Source organism: Hippocampus comes, unplaced genomic scaffold (assembly GCF_001891065.2).
Source record: "Hippocampus comes isolate QL1 unplaced genomic scaffold, H_comes_QL1_v1.1 scaffold21, whole genome shotgun sequence".
Classification (NCBI taxonomy): domain Eukaryota; kingdom Metazoa; phylum Chordata; class Actinopteri; order Syngnathiformes; family Syngnathidae; genus Hippocampus; species Hippocampus comes.
The window spans coordinates 356,323-374,185 of NW_017805745.1; the positions used below are offsets into that span (position 1 = coordinate 356,323).

Genomic DNA, 17,863 nt, shown 5'->3' on the forward strand with positions numbered 1-17,863 from the left:
AAAAGGTGCGGTTAGGGAAATCACACGTTGCTTTATACACACACTGACAACACAAACGCGTTGCCGTGCACAACATCGCCGTACTATATTGAGAGCTTGACCTAGAAATTGGAACTATTGAATCAGGAAAAGAAGGGAGGGAAAAAAAAAACGTCACGGGATTATGGGAACGGTGACCAGATTTGGGCGGATCCGTGTGTGTGTGTTGAGGAAAAGCTCTGTGCAATTCTCACGGCATGTGGCCCTTCTTAATTAAGCTTTGATTATGTTTCCCTCTTTTTTTTCTGTCAGGGAAAGACTGAGGCATTTTGTAAAATTTGGAAAGAGATAAGAGACATTATCAGACTGAATAGAATAATTGCTGCTCACCCCTCTCCCCAAATCTATTGGCAAGATGAGAATCTCCGTCCACTTTAAGGCTTCTGTTGCACACTGCAGGCAACTAAGATCCTAATTCTAAATTGTGGATGTTCACATTTGAAGCTACTGTAAATTTCTACTCAACAAAGATGTCCAATTAATGAGTTCATATGATTTATGATTGAATAAGTATTGACTGGCGGCACGCTGGATGACCTGTTAGCACGTCGGCCTCCCAGTGCGATGTGCAGAGTTCGATTCCGGCCTTCCTGTGCGGAGTTTGCATGTTCTCCCCGTGGCCTGCGTTGCTTTTCTCCGGGTCCTCCGGTTTCCTCCCACATTCCAAAAACATGCATGACAGGCTGATTGAACATTCCAAATTGTCCCTCGGTGTGATTGTGAGCGCGGATGGTTGTTCGTCTACATGTGCCCTGCCATTGCCTGGCAATCGGTTCAGGGTGTCCCCCGCCTGCTGCCCAAAGACAGCTGGGATCGGCTCCGGCACGCCCGCGACCCTCCTGAGAATAAGCGGATTAGAAAATGCACGGATGGATGGATGGTTAAGTATTGACTGAAAGGCAAGTCACCCCCGAGCAGACAATGAATTCGTATAGGCCAAATGTTCCGAAAGTGTGACTGGAATACATTAGATGGCAGCTCTTCTGTTGACTTATTTACATTGTGTTGCAGGTTCTGGTCTGCTTTTCATTTTCTGGAGGCTGACGCTTTGACGATAATAGTATTTATTTGCCGGAACATTACAACACGTTTGTATCGCATGTTCTCATGTTCCGGCAAGCTGGATTGATTTTTTTTCCTTTTTTTTTTTTTTCAAATCGCATATGAAACATGTTTATAATTCTTTTCTTGGTGCTGCATTTAAGTGCCGATAAACACGGACGCACGCTACATATGTGGGAGTCATTTACAGATGCATGCGCTCACCCCACAGCATTTGAATGCAGCCACCTCAAACCACCGTGACCTTTACTTTTCAGCCCACCTTGTTTCTTCCTCACATGACTGCCTCACCATGGGAAATGTCAGGCTCCCTTTTGCCAGGCCTGTTTGGCTTCTTCAATCATTTGCAAAGTGTTAAGCTCGTCGCGAATGCTTCGGAGACAAGTCTCTCAGGACCGCGGGTTGCCGACCCGCTACACGGGAAAGACAAGCCCAACACATGCACTCGGGCACATTCACTTGGCATCACGCCAATAAAATGGATGTATTACATCCATTTTTTTTGGGGGGGGGGTTGTGGGGTCGGGAGCTAGCTACTCAACATTGCATAATGTAATTGCTATATGCTAGCTGCGCAATAAACTAATGTCTTACATTTGTTCCAGAATCAGCGAGAAAATGCTAGAAGCGCTTAGGTGACCCTCCCTGTTGACACCAAAGGCAACTGCCAGCGCCGCCGACGTCTGAGATAGTCCCTCTCCAAAGTGAGAGACAATTTCAGCCTTCACAGACAGCGAGATTTGCTTCCGTTTGCCAGGCATGTTTTCCGAGCATGTGCTCAGGAGCGTGCCATGCCTCCGCGAGTTACGGCAGGAAGTACAACAATGTACCGAGTCGATCGGTCGCGTTGCTCAGCGACGGAGGTGAATCTCGCACTGTACGTTTTGTTCATAAACAAGGCCATGGCGGCAGTTAGCTTCCCACTGTTAGCCTGCAAAGGTGCAGGGTTCGATTCCGGCTGCGGCCTTCCTGTGTGGAGTTTGCATGTTCTCCGGGTGCTTCGGTTTCCTCCCACAATCCTAAAACACGCATCTCAGAGTAAAGCGAGTGCAGGAAAAAAAACTCCTCTTCGACACATTTATCTCGTTCGACCCACCGAGTCGATGTACTTTTGCGGTCGAACGCTGCATGCAGATGTGATTTTGTTTGTCAGTATTTAGACCGACGCACATGAATGGCAGAGCTCCATTGTGCGCACTCGTGGCGAAGCGTCTGGGATGGCACACAGCGCTGCGAAGACTTTTAGTCCATCTTGGTACGACACATGAAGGAACAACCGCAGAAATGCGCAATCGGATTTCTTTTTGACCACACGATGATTCGTTCATTTATTTACCACTGTTGTGTTTTCTCTCTTTCTATCCCAAATCCCAAAATATATTTTTTTCCTTCTATTTTTCACTTTAAGCTCAGGAGGAGAAAGAAAAAAAATAGTTTATTTTTCATGATTGGATTCATTTGACACAGGCATGAATGCTCCCATAATCAGCCAGTGTGCATCTTTCTGATAGAGATGAAAGAACAGAAAACACACACACACACACACACACACACACACACACACACACACACACACACATTTACACACTAAACAGGGGTTACGCAAGCCATTTGGCACCGATTTTTTTTTTTATCAAGGGAGGGCTTCAAAGTCCACCGACATGAATTTATGATAACGGTACGATGCGTTTGCCAAACGGCAACTGTTGTTGTTTTTCTCTCCCGCCATCCCCATCACGGCTGCCATCGCATTGATCAGAGCTTGGAAAACGGTCGCTGACCCCCCCCCCGGTGTCTCGGAGAGATGTGGTCGCGTGTGCGGTGTCATCGCTTTGCTGCAACTTTTTGACTTTTCTCAACGTAGCCTCTGCCAGCTGCTTCCGCTCGCTTGAGCTTCGCGAGAAAACGCCGCCGCCGATATCCGGCGCTCCTTTCCCCATCCATTAATTCCTCTCCGCCTTGTCTTTGCAGATGAGGACTGTTTGAATTGCACGGAGGAGTGCCGAGTACTGGGTCACTCCGACCGCTGTTGGATGCCGCAGTTCCCCGCCGGTGGAAACCAAGCGGAGGGCGTCGATTACCGCAACAACATGTTTGTGCCGGCGGGGATGGAGAGCCTGCCTGAGACGGAGACCTACGAGACCGTCAACCCCAACGGCAAAAAAACCTTCTGTACGTTTGGCAAGGAGCGCCGCGATCACACCATTCTCATTGCAAACGTCAAGCCCTACTTGAAGGCCAAGCGGGCCCTCAGTCCGTTGCTCCAAGAGGTTCCATCAGCGTCGGGCAGCCCGGTCAAGGGCGGCTCCGCCACGTGCGCCTCAGTGAAGAGTCCGGCTGACGGGGCGGAAGGCAAGCCTCCTCTTGCCACCTGCTCCGGCTATTACGGACCTCCCGATGGCCAGTACCTGTCACCCACCAAACAAAACAGGGAGCAGGGGGTTTACCCGCCGTTGCCCCCTTCAGACCCGGTGGCCAAGGTGCTCGCCGAGGCCCGCTCGAGAATCAGCCAAGAGAGCCGAGGGGAAATGGAATGCGCGCTGGAACAGGCGCAGAATGATGTGAGTCGCGATGGGATGGATGCCGACCAGGTGGTGAGAGACATTGACAAGCTTTTGCAGGACTGCAGAGGAAGCGAGGTCGCTGGCACGTTGAGGAAGTGATACAAAAAAAAACAAAGAAAGACAAAAAGGGAAAGGAAAGAAAGGACGTTGAGTGCGGAATAAGAGCCTATTCCAAAAACTCTCCATGCCAAAACTCTCACCCAAAGTAATACAGACATTGACGTTTTCTCTTTTGAAGGACCTTTTTCCTCGTGGTATGCAAAAGTACCAACACTGAATTGAATTTGAGAACATTTAGTAACAGTCCTTTGGCAGCAGTTCAGCACCCCCCCCCCCAAAAAAAAACACGGGGTGATCTGAAATCTGCTGATTTGTTGTTCCTCGTGTTTGGGATTTTCAAGAAAACAGCAGAGGATTGAGCCTCTGGCACCTCGCAAGGTATGATCAAAGTGCCCACCAGCTCATGAGTTTGTTTTTCCGAGTCTCTCGTGAATTTGTGTTTGGAGGTGAATTTATTTTCGGTGCGATGGCCATATAGACTATGGAGAAAAAAAAAAAAAGAAAAAAGAAAGGACTTCATCAAAGGTCAGACATGACAATTGACGTGATGATAGACAAACGGATTCTACTGGGACAGTAGCTGGCCAAAATACACAACAACGATCCTTATGTTTGGCGACTCTAATGTCGGCATTTTCCCTTGATGGATTGTGTGTGTGTGAACCCGAGGGAGGGATTGGTCATCAGGGCTTTGATCGCGAAAGATTGATCTCTTTGAAGTGGTCAGGATTAGCGGGTGCTGCTGCTCTGCTGAACAAGAATTTCGAAGGAATCGTGTTTTGTTTTGTTTTTTTTTTTCCTTTCCCCGCCTTCCATTTGTAGCCCACGTGTAAAGCTGTGTCTGTCTCAAACATCCACGATGATCGTCACACACGCACCACTTCGACACGAGCACAACACGCCCACACACACTCACAAGCACTGACGCGCCGCACCACACGCACACGCTTGTGTAATTGTCGTATACATGTTCATCATCGTCAGCTTTCAGTGTACAGTGAATTTTCGTGTGTGCGCGCCTGTGTGTGTGTGTGTGTGTGTGTGTGTGTGTGTGTGTGTGTGTGGCAACGCCTTAAGGCAATCACAAGTTGTATAAAAAGGGACATTTTTGCTCAACTGTGAAAAAAAAAGATCTATATGATTATAGAGATGCCTATATGTAAGATTCCATGTACAATGTCCTAATAATGACAACATATTTATACGTTTTTTTTTTACATTGAAAAAAAAAAGAAAGAATTGTGGAATCTCAGCAAAAAAAGTGTCCTTGAGTTAAGGCCAAGAGTGGCGTCAAGAATTCAACTCAACTCAAAGGACGTCGCTTCTGTTTTGACGCCGACTATTCAGAAATAATCAAGAAAATGTCCCTTTGCGTTCTCACTATACATACTATCATTATATGTGTAAATGTATTCAAGTTAGATGTGTCGACATGAGAAAAAAAAAAACCCAACAAAAAAAAGGCATATTTTTCTTGATTTCATGACAGTTTCTGTGCATTTGAGCCAAATTGTTACGTGTACAAAAGCTATATTGTGTATTTTATTAAATTAATATATAGTTGTGTTGCAATATACATGGGCTTATATTGTATTTGGCAAAGGTTGCCTTAGTAGCTGTCGAACTCTGTGAGTTTGCTTTAGTTTGGGGTTTTGCTGTTTTGTTTTGTTTTTTGGTGTTTTTGTTCTTTTCCTCCCTTTTCTGCATCTTTACCGACCGGCTTCAGTGCTTTTGAGATGTTTTTTTTTTTTTTTTTTTGTTTTTTTTTTTGGTGTTTTTTTTTTCTTTTCCTCCCTTTTCTGCATCTTTGCCGACCGGCTTCAGTGCTTTTGAGATGTTTTTTTTTTTTTTCCCTGAGATTCAGCAGGATCGCACACAATAACTGTTGAAAGCTTAATGAGCCAGCCAGATGATTTACAATGCAAGTCAAAAACCACCAACAATAACACACACACACACACACACACCCACACACACACACACACACACACACACACACACACACACACACACACACACACACACAAAAAAGCAACGACCAGAAAATAATTATTGGGGTACTTTTACAGAGCCGATTTTTACCGGGCAGCTATTTTCTTTCACAAGAGCTCGTATGCATATTTTTGTGTTCATTTTGTTTTTTACTTTCAATTCCCCCCCCCAAAAAAGAAAGAAAAAAAAATGAAAGTAACCTGCCATATGGAAAATGGAGTGATTTTCTTGGTGATCATCAAACTGCCTTACTGTCTCTGCGGAGCGCTTACATTATGACTGCTTATGAGACCCCGGTCCACCAGAATGTGCATTTTCTATGAAGGACCAATGGAGGTCCCCCTTCAGCGGTCCCCGCTATTTATGTATGTACTGCTTCTCAACACATGCTAGAAAGTCTCCTAGAAACCGGACGTGTGAAATTCTCTCTACTTTGAACTTGATGTCTTAGCTCTTTAGGCGACACCATCCAGTCGTAGAATCACATTGAGGCTTTCTTAAACTATTGACAGACATTTATTTTTTCAAATCTTGGCAAATTTTTGGCCACGCTGTGAAATAACGACAGGTGCTTTTTCTAAATGTTCTTCAATGGTCAAATCAGCCCAATTCGAGGCGTGCGTTGTCATCGCAAATCCAGGGATGACGCAACCAGGAGAGGGAACGCCGACTGACTGTCCTGTACGTTCGTTGAGCTCACACGAAGGCGAGCGCGCCGCGTTGAGTTTTGACAGCAAGAATAATACATTTCATCCTGCATGACAAGCATCATCGGAGTCTATTTTCCGTTCCCGTGTCACATTCTCAATCGAGTTTTTGAACATCCACTCCGCTTTGCTCACGTTGGATATTTTCTTTGTTTGCCCGTTTTGTCCTCCTCGTGTTGCCGCCTTTGTTTCATTGCCGACGAATAGCCCGGATTGCTTTTGTTAAGTCTTGTTAGTCTGTAAAATATTTGAGTTCTGACATACCGAGCTGTTTTCCTCAGAGATAGCCGTGGCTGCTTTTGTAGTGCGCTCGGAGGATTTGGCTTAGGAGGAAAAGTCTTAATGGTAATTTAAAACGGGAGTTTTTGTTGCCTCTCTTGGTGAATCGTGTAAGGCTGACACTTGGATCATACGCGCGGTAGAAATCCTTCAAATGTGCTGCTCAAAATGCCCCCGCGCGCAGCAGCCGCCACTTCAGCAACACACTGCCTTTCATCGGAACGCAAAGGCCTTTAAAGGGAAACTCAAGGGTTGAAAGGAGGGCAAAGCACTACCTAGACAACTGTGACACATCATGTGAACTTGTCTTTGTGTTATTTCTTTTCTTTTTTTTTTTTTTTTTTATCCCATTGTGCCCTATTTCCATGCAGGATCAAGGATCGTTCTCACCATATTCATCTGCTTTATTCATTTCCACGTCAAGTTGGAAAAAAAACCCCCAAAAAAACATCTCTTTTCTTGCTGTTAAACTTCTTTTACCTGTGCTATAGGATACAAACTTATTTTTCCTGCAAGTCTAGTTTTGCGGGGGAATATTGCAGGATTTGATCATTTGGTATGAGTTTTACAGCCACAGGTGAGTGCTGTCCCCTCGAATGGTGTTTCCCTGGTCCGGCGACTTTTCGTTCATGTGAATTAGCTTTAAGGTTTTTTTTTTTTTTTTTTTCCCCAGACAATGGTGTTTTTTTTTTTTTTATCTGGGTGAAGAGAAAAAGTCTTACCTGGCTGACAGTTTCGGCTTTCGTCGGAGCTGTCACAGCTTCCTGGTGACGTGTCTTAAAAAAAACAGCTGACTGGGTCGGGAAACTTTCAAAATAAAGCTCCCCGACCCCGGCAAGGCTGCGCTCCAACCCCCTGCCGCCGGTGAAGCGAATGTGTCCCGGGTGTCTGGGAGCACGTAAGCCCCTCATCCCTGTTGTTGGTGCCATCTCCACGCCTCCTTCTTTCCATTGCCTCTTTTCTCCGTTTTTTGAATGTACTGGTTTTTGATGTGATGACTTTCCCCCTCCTCCCAGTCCATGACGTGATTGCTTCTTATGCAGTGGTTCTGCTTTTTATTTTTGTGTTTTGCAGTCTAACGTCCCGTTATTTGTTTTGTGCATTCTGTTTGACGTTGTTTTTTTGCGGGTGCTGAATGTGCGTCCAGTTTCTCCAATCTTAAGTTTCATTGCATGACTTGCATGGGATTTCCTAGCTTGCATTTCTTGTCACGGTGTCTTTTGGGTGTTTGTTTTTTTTAATCATCCCCCCCCCACACACATAAAAAAGACAATTGTCTGGGAAAAAAAAAAGAAACCTGAAAACCTAATTTAACCACAAGTAGATAAGATGAACGTCATAGCGCCAATGTTCTTGTGAAACTCGCAGGCCGCGACGGACCTGGTTGTTGTGTATGGAAGGTTCTCTTTAAAGCCATGGGCCCTCTCCTGGGCTATTTGCTGTCTAACAGCGCAAGGCCATGCGAGATGCGGAGGTCAGCACATAATAGGAGATGGAGCATAATGCGAGGCCTCTCCCGTCATGCTCATCATTCACAGCTGCCAGTGTATTTCTCAAATCTGAAATGGGTTATTTGAGCCCGCACCGAGTTTTTCGGGCAAGGCTTTGTTGAATGTGGCTCACCGCCATCGTCTCACTCACACCGTTGCAGGTAAAAACACAGCCACCACAGGTCGCTTTTGGTCAGCGACAACAAGCAACCGATGTTTGTCGGTGTCATCCCACCCCTCCGCCCTCCCCAATCACCTGCACCGCACAGCGCTACGACAGGCAACTGGTGAAGACCAGAGAAATCCATGTTATTGTTTCAACTGCTATTGTCTAAAGGCTTTGTTCATTGTGGATAAAAAGAAGAAAAGTTCAAATTAAAAAAAAATTAAAAATGTTACTCATACTGTTCTCTTGTCTTTGTCGGTTTTGCAAAAGTTGCATTAATTATGTTTATGTCATTTATGGAACCAATTTTTTTAACCTTCCCTACCTGATAATTGTGTCTTTTTTTTTCTTGTTTTTTTTTTGAGAAATTGGCCTCTTTCTGCATTAGCATTTAAGGGATATAATGATAAATGTCAAAAAGTATAGTTTCATAAGCGGATATGCGCGATCATAGTAACAATATCACAATACAACCTTTGCACGCTAATTGCGGCAGAATGACTCCAAAGTGTTCTTTCCAGGGAAGATGCATTTTTCAGGTTGCAGACATGACCTGCCAGCTCACCGCAGACTGCAGTGGTAGAAAAGTGACTCTCAAGAAGAAATTGGCAATAGCGTCAAACGGCCACTGATGGAATGACGGCACTCAGCACTGAAGTCGTCGGGCAGGCCCGCCTCACGCCAGAAAGCCCAAGTGCATACTATGTACCCCCCCAAAAATGGTGAAAAAGACTTCTCAACAAATCTGCACTTTTCTTGTATTTAGAAACAAAACAGTGAAATCTTTTTTCAGGGCCTTTAAATACAAACATGAAAGGGTCAAGAAAATCATCCGGTTGCAATCATCAAACGGCCACTGATGGAATGACGGCACTCAGCACTGAAGTCGTCGGGCAGGCCCGCCTCATGCCAGAAAGCCCAAGTGCATACTATGTACCCCCCGCAAAAAAAGAAACCTGAAATGGTGAAAAAGACTTCTCAACAAATCTGCACTTTTCTTGTATTTAGAAACAAAACAGTGAAATCTTTTTTCAGGGCCTTTAAATCCAAACATGAAAGGGTCAAGAAAATCATCCGGTTGCAATCAAAATAGTATCACTCGTGCTGCAAGTTCACTTCCGTTAGGCTACAGGAGACAAACTCAAGGCTCGAGGGCCAAATCTGGCCCGCCACGTAATTTTATGTGGCCCGCGAAAGCCAATCAAGCATGTCAATTTCCATGATGCTTCCTAAAATCTGTACCACCATTTTAAAATGATCATATATAATAAATGAGAGCTGTTGTCAGCATTTTCTTGTTACCAAACCCCTCATTACAGTCACTTAAATCATTGAAGAAACGATTATTCTTGACTTCTTTGTATGGTTTTACAGTCATAATGGCCCTGCAAGGGAAATGGCAACGTCAATGTAGCCCGCGACAAAAATGAATTTGACACCCCTGCTTTAGGTTATTCATCCTTAAGAGGATGCTTATATGACAATAACCGCGATTATGTTTGCATTTACACCACACGCTCATTTCAATTTGCAATCTAGATTTTAACTCATCATTTATTCCCGCAGAGAGAAAAGAGTCGGGGAGAGACGAAACACCGTTGGGCTGCTCCGGCGCTTATGTCGCGTGTGGATGATGAGGTGCTTTCCCTAAAGCCTCACCTGCTGTGTCCTGCCAGTCAAGAAGCTTTAAATTGCCTCCGAGCTGTAGTCCACCAACAGGATGTGTTCGTGGTGTTCCAGGATAAAGTGCAGGTCATCAAACCGCAAGGACCGTCATAACCATGCGTGCATTACTTTTTTATGAAGGTTGCGGCAACATTTAGGAGCATGGACTGGAAGCTCTCCAAAGTCAAACTCTTCCTGACAGTCACGCCGTGTCTCAGGTGTCCACGTACTGCATTTCTCAGCAAACGCAGACTGAGAAGCAGCAAAATAATGTCCGTCATCAGCGTCTGTGAAGGGCCTTTCTCACATCAATGAAGGAAAATGCGAAATGAAAAGGTCAATTAGCAAGACAGGAGATTTCATATGAAGGAGACGTACGAATTCCATCGTATGGATTAGCGCCCCCCCCGGGCAAGTTGCGACAATGACTGGTGCTGCTAAATCAATTAATAGCCAATGTCTGAGTGGCCGGACACATAAAAGCTAAAAGGACATTTCACTAAATGCCACGGCGACTGAAAAACAAATGGATTCAACTATTATGTGTCCTGTTATCAGGGAACTCCTGAAATAACGCCAGAAACATCAGACATCGCCGCACTGGCTTGTTGACGAACTTCATAAATACGAAATACGACTCATTTATTTTACATTTAACATCCGTCAGAAATTGTGACTTTAATGTCAATTATTGTATGTTGGATATAACGCTAACGAATGGGGAGCCAAACGCATGATCAGGGGTGCCCGTGACGTCAGTCGATCGATCGACCAGCTCGCGGACTGATCCCAAGTCCATCGCGAGGGCTGTAGAGGGAAAAAACAAAAACAAAACAAAACATATGGTCAAGCCTCTTTTGCCTGCAGCGGTTACTGAACATTACTAGTTTTGTAACTGGCAGGTCTTGTATTAGCTCTTACTAGACCGGGCTTTGTAATGCTGTCAGTAGAACTCGTAGTAGAGTTTGTACAAAATACCAATTCAGTGTCAAAATTTGCTTTGTTTTTTTCTTTCCGGAATGACCATTTTTGCCAGTTTTTGCTTTTCTCCTGCATAAATACTCAAACTGGTGTTCAGCCGATTGTGTTTACGTCATGTCCGCTATTGGTGGTAAGCACACGGAGAGGCTTCTTGCTCGGAGAGGATAAGTCACTTGAATGTCCGTTGAACGCACAGAAAATCTGTGAGCTTATTTGTTCTTTGGCACCAGTTCAAACACTTGATCAAGCTACAGACCTCGTGAAATGTTGAAGGTACATCAGTGGCAACTGCTCACTTTTAGTCTGATCAAAGTGTGGCGAATTTGCCGCTCGCCCTTTGCGTTCATAGTTTATGTATGTATCCGCGAGATGCGCAGCGCTCTGCAGCGCGCAGAGATGCCTTGCTCTGAACTCAGACATGGATGACAAAGATGATTAAAGTCTGTGATATGCTGAGCGCATACGATTAGATTGTCCATGAGAGCTTTTCACACCTTTCCCCGAAGACTGAAATGGAAAAAAAAATTGTATACACTCACATGTGAGCTGCTAAACAAACTGAAGATACCTTTTCTCAAGATAATGCCTGGAGTAAATATCTGTTTTTTTCGGAGCTTGAGAGACTTCGCAAGCTGTGTCTGACAGTTCGCGTTTAGCGCATTCTGGGCCTGGTCTACTTTGTGCAACAAAGCAAGAAATTCACACATCCGCATAACACTGACTTGGATGCAATAAGAGGCTTTAAATAACAAACTCCCTCGAAAAATGCTAAGAACAAAAATTTTGTTTTTTGGTCTTCCCATTTTATTTCAATGCTCCAATATATAACGGTATTCAGGGGTGCACAGAAACATTTTAGCATGGTCCTCAAATGAGCACCGGGTGGTTGTTGTTTGGTACTCGTTTTCTTCTCGGCTCACTGACCTCATGGATGAACTGACAGCACATCTGAGAAAGGTTCATCATTATTGTGTCATTTTAATAGAACGGAATACACTTTTCCATTTTTTTTTCAGTGTTCTCTTTATTAAAACTATACAAGTGAGTTGCATGGTCCTTTCGAAAAATTAACTGCTCATGTATAACTTGCAGTATGGGGCCCTGCAATCAACTAGCTAGCTAGGTGCACGGCTCGAAGGCACCAGTCCTGTGCCAATTTGTTTTTTTTTCCCCCACCTCGCCCCGCTAGGACATATTTTGATGGACCATTGGCGCTGCGCACAGCGAGATGGAGATATCCTACGACACGTTTGGCCACTGGTCGTTCGTGCCGGAGCTAGCCTAGTCAAGCTAGCCACCACAACAACTGTTTTTTATATGCTACGCAAGGTGCCGCAACAAGCAGGACTGTCCATGGATATTAATTCCTTACCTATCTTTAATTTTGAAGCAGTCGGCTGACTTGACTTCGAATTGCGGCTGCATAGCCGCCTCACCTAGCCTTTAATTTTGAAGCCGGCCCTCCGAAGCAATCGGCTGACTTGACTTCGAATTGCGGCTGCATAGCCTGATCGCAGTCAAGCTAACTGACTGAGCTCTATTATTCTAGTGCGCATAAAGCGCAGTGACAGATGTGTCAAAGTACAGGCCGCATGCACACCAGCGCACCCCTTATGTGCACCCCTGATCATATTGCCGGAAATTGTCCTTTGGTATGATTTTGCTTCTTCTGTCGTATGACCGTCTCCTTCCCACGTCAGTGAATGGCAGCACCACATTTTATGAATACAAACTGCTGAGGATACCTTCCCCATTCGACTCAAATCTGTATAAACGGAATGCATTAACTTTGACACCACAGATGAGCTTTTGGAGTCACCATGAAATCATGTCCGCCTTGGGTTATACAACAAAAAAAGGGCTGTTCCATTTCCATTTATGTCTCTTTTGGTCTCTCTTTTCATGTTTCTGCCCTTCAGACATCTTGCTCGCGTTCTGCCTTTCCTCCCTTTTCTTCTGGACCACACAGCCTATCAACACGGTTATGAGTGAGAGAGTGAGGGAGTGAGTGAGTGAGTCAGCGTGCATATGTTGTGCATCTTGGCCAGTGTCATCGCGCATATCATAGCCCAGTGCACATCTGAACGCCCTCTTTTCAAGTGTCAGTTCCGTGGCAGAGGGACAGTGACGGTGCTGTGTCAGATCATGTGCCTGACACCATTTGACAGTAAGCTTTCACTTTGCCAGGGACGAATATGAAGATGGGTTCGGTCCCGGAGTCTTTGTCTGACAACGTTGTCCTTTCTGACTGATTTATTCACCAATCAGCTTAACAGATCAAGCAACTGGCTAAATACATGGCGCTCGTGTCACCAATGTCAGTGACTGAAGAGATGGATGTTTCATGTTACGGTGAGCGCTGAATACACATTCGCAATGCATACAATTGAAATTTCGGACACTAACGTCACTGTAGAGATTAATTAATTTGCTGCTTCTGCTTGCACTTTTCTCACAAAGGTAAAAAGGCAGAATGGACACATTGGTGTTGTACAACATGTCATTTCTATAGCAGCAATTACACTTATTTACCATTTTAGTGAGAGTAGGTACTTTTTTTTTTTTTTTTTTAGGAAGCATTGCTCATTGGAGTTTGGTTATGGTAGTGGACAATATGATGCAGTGAGGTTGTATCATGTGAAGAAGGCATGAGAGGACATTTATAGAATTGGGTTGTATTTTCTCATGTATATAACTCTCGTATGGATGGCCATATTATCACTGGGATCGTTATATGGAAGGAAGCAAGGAAGGAACGTAATTACTGGAATGTATTCCATAGAATATCATAGGAAAATGTACCGCGCTCTTTGGCGATCCAATTCAATAAGAAAAAAAACGAAACAACAGATGGTTCAGAAGCATCTTATGCGAACCGTGAAATTTCAAGCAGTTGCGAGGCCTGTGTGACATGTAGACCATATCCATCCCTGATGGCATCAATACGGAGGTAAAGCGTGATGCACAATGACAGTACCTATCGATACAGGAAGTAACACATTCCAAGAAAAGCACAAAGACAGAAGGTGGGGCACAGTGACTGAATCCAATGTAGAAAAAAAAAAAAAACTGCCAGCAAATCTTTTAGCCCTCTGCTTTTTCTCTCTCATTACACATAATTATATTGAACAAACACCATCTTAAAATTCTCAGCCGTTATGAGTCCTGAGACAAGTTTTGTTTATTCCTTTGTAAAAAAAAAAAAAAAAAACATCCGGGGGTGGGGGGAATCAAGTTGTTAATTGCATATAATATTAAGCGATTACTGCTGTGGCCTTAGTGATGATATTATTACATAACTACAGCTGTAAGAAATTGCCCAGCATTGAAATGAAATCTTTGGTCACCGTAATAAAGCAAAAATGAATAGAACTTTACTCATTTATGTGTTGTTCCGATGCAAATGTATTGACCTACATTCAGTGGAGAGCTTCTGTCACCCAGTGGATCATTCTCACCCATCTCATGGTGTTTGGTGGCAAGAATAAGTTTTCACTTTTCATTTTATCCAAATTAGAATACCCAGTAGAGACACAAATTGTCTACAGTACATGTTTAGGAAAAAAACAACATTTAACAGACACCGAACAATTCTGATACCTATTTGTAGGTTGACTGGGAATCGACTGCAATGTAGCAGTTGTCCTTGGCCAAGACATGATTAAACCATTGATCATCAGCATAAAGCAGACAACGGTTCATGTAATTACAGTACGGTGAATAAACCTTGGTTTCTTCATTTTGTACGGGTGTGTATGTGTGTGTGCGTGCGTGTATTTCAATGAATCAACAAAGGCATATTTAACATGCGGAAAGTGCTGCGGGTGTTGTGCCAGCAAAGCAGGACTTCCGCTTGGAGAGCAGACAGCGCTCAACAGACAACTTGCTTGTTGTTGTCACACATAAGTTATGTAGGCCAGGATATGCAGAGTGGCAAATACAAAGGAGAGCACTCAGTGCCACCACTCTAAAAACTGTTCATAAATACTGCAAAGTGATGCTTTGTCTTTCTGCTGCACTGAACCTAATCTCGCTTACAAGACAGCTGTGCTTTGGTGATGTGCTCCCAAGACCGACTTGGAGCATAAACTTTGACAGCTCCCATATATTCTGATGTATTGTTGTTAATGTTTAAATGCTTTGGCTGCTAATAAAAACATCATCATGTACTTACCCGCTTGTAAGAGATGAATAAATGAAGCGACGTAATGTTGAGAAAATATAAGGGCTGTTGACCGGACTGGGAAAAAAAAAATGTCATCTTTGAGTCCCATTACATTATTTTGCAACAAATAAAGTTACGTGTCCAACGATACAGGTTTCAAAATGTGGGATAAATGTCACATCAAGGGGTGCCCAACCTTTTTTGACCGAAGAGCTACTTTTCAAGCAGCTACCCTCCCACGATTGACCCGCCGCTCCCGTACCTGCGCGCTGACACACGCATGCGCACGAGCCATGTTGAGCAACAGCCATAACGGACACTAACAGAGATTGGTGGTTCGATCCCTGGCCATTTGCGACCATGTTGAAGTGTCCTTGAGCAAGACAGTGAACCCCCAGTTGCTCCTGATGATGCGTCATCAGTCGGTGAATGAGGTCGCAGCAGGTCGTAAAGCACTATGAGTACCCGAGGTAGGAAAGTAAATGAAAAAATAAGTGACAGCCCATTACCATTGACCATGAAGGAGACAGAAAAATAAACGAGATACAAGAAAAAGAAATCGCGGCCTACCTCAGTCGGAGACCTGACACAGGGGAAACAGGGACACACTTTTGTAGCATGTTAAGTGCAGCATCATCACCGTCGTAGCTCGCGTGTACCGTTTTAAAATGCTGCTCCTAGCGCTCCAGCTTCCGCTTCTTTGCCATCAAACAAACTTTGAATGAGAACAAAAATTATAACAATAAAGAAATATATCGATCTGAACAGCTACGATCGCTAGCTGCTCGCTAACAACTTCCTGTAATGTAGATCATGCACCACCGTTGGTGAAAGGTCACCTATGTTTTTATTCTTTTTTGGGGGGGGGCATATAGGACACTTAGGGTGCAGTGTACACGAACACAAAAATATATCATATTAATACCATGCACACAGATACACAAATGACTAGTTGAGTGCACCCGTGTTACACGCTAGAGATCAAGAAGGGAAGTGATGACTGTTTGCTAAGCGCTTTAAGGTCACAGCAGCCACAACCAGTCGAGCCGATGACTTCTTCAACCAACACGTTTTATTAACAACTTAAACCCCTTTGCGGAAGACGAGGCGTCATTAGAAAAGGTGCGAGTTCAGAAGAAAAAGTCTGCCTTTGACAGGAGAACGTCGGCGGGGTCTCAGCAAACAGCACACAGCCTGACACTTGTTTACATCGTGCGCTCAAAGCTGTCCAGCTTACTACCTGATGTGACTTCATATTTGGATGACTGTAAGACCCCCATAAAGAAGTTGATTTGCATAAAACCTTTGATTTTGGGCACCGGTCTCCCGGTTGAGATTAGAGGAGTTGATTTATCCCATTAGTCAGATTTGGCTTTGTCGGTGTCACTTGCGAGCGGTATGAGCAGAGTCGGAGACATGCAGACGGAACACCCGAGCATTTGGCGGTATGTGCAGTAGACGACAAAGTGAGAATGTAAAGCCATGCGTGCATATAGAACCTCTCGGCCTCAAAGAGGTAATGAGATGCAGTGCGAATATGCGTGTCCGGTGAGCACCGGTGACAACCGGGCGCACGGCGAGACACGACACGGAATAAAAAGCTCTTTCTTCACCCTGGGGATGCTTGACACATCAAGGTATGTCCAAGCAGCCCGGTTAGACCGAACACTTCTTTAAGATCACTAGCTGGAAGCCTCTAATGACAGCTGGGGGGCCTGCGGTTACAAAGAAGGCCTGCCACCGGATGACTTCTTTGGAGAGAGTTACTACCTGTCCTATAGTTACTCTTACAAATTACGGCTCGAAAAGGAGAAGGAATAAGGTGAGCATACACTTTCTCTTAGCCTCGCACGGTGTAACCTTGGCGATGTGCCGGCTTATCCAACACACCATCATTCATAAAGGTCACAATGCAATATATGTCAACAAAATGGATACTCAGCTGGCGATTCACAGGTTCTATTGCTTTTTTTCTTGTGCATGAACTTTTGCCACTGGCACAAATATTATATATATATATATATATATATAACACACACACACACACACACACACACACACACACACACACACACGTATAGGGTCCTCCTTTCTCTGGCTGTCAGTTATCTGCATTACCCGAATTATAAAGCAGCCTCCATCCATCACGCATCCCTCTGCACCCGACATACACGAATGTACTGTATAATGCATAAGGTGAAACCATAATTCTTTGTCTTTTTCGTTGCTGCAGTGGTTGATAAAAAAGAAAACATGTCAACATTTGTGAAAAAATAAAAATCCGGCATGCCCAAGTACGAGTCCACAAAAAAAATATATATATAGAAATGAGGGTAGGGGATGGGCATGTTGTGTATGATTTGGGTTTTTTTTTTCACAACGGCCGTAAAAATGTAAGCTTATTAAGTCACCATACCATAGAACGGATGCTGCAAGTGTGTGCATTATTCCTTCCTCCACATTTGAAATGTTGCTTTTCATTCTTCTCTTCTCCCCTTGACTATACATTCTCTCCTCTTGTGTCTCACGTCCACATTGCCCTTGCACCCCTTCTTTTTGTCTTCTTCCTTCCCTCTCATAACCGAGTCCACTGAAAAAAAATGGTGTGTTGTAATCACTCCATTTTATTTTGTTAAGTGGTTGCGCAACAGACAATCGTCTGTATCCGGATACATTTTTTTTTTTTTTAAGTC

General features: G+C 44.3%; 1 protein-coding gene across 2 annotated transcripts in view; it reads left to right on the forward strand.

Moving 5' to 3' along the window:
• Positions 1-4,947, forward strand: part of pcdh17 (protocadherin 17) — a 55,573-nt gene extending 50,626 nt beyond the window's left edge. For both annotated transcript variants that reach the window (XM_019884614.1, XM_019884613.1), the window contains exon 5: positions 3,073-4,947. In XM_019884614.1, the coding sequence (XP_019740173.1) occupies positions 3,073-3,764 (692 nt within the window). In that variant the 3' untranslated portion in view covers positions 3,765-4,947. The remainder of the gene's footprint in view (positions 1-3,072) is intronic.
• Positions 4,948-17,863: the final 12,916 nt, after the last annotated feature.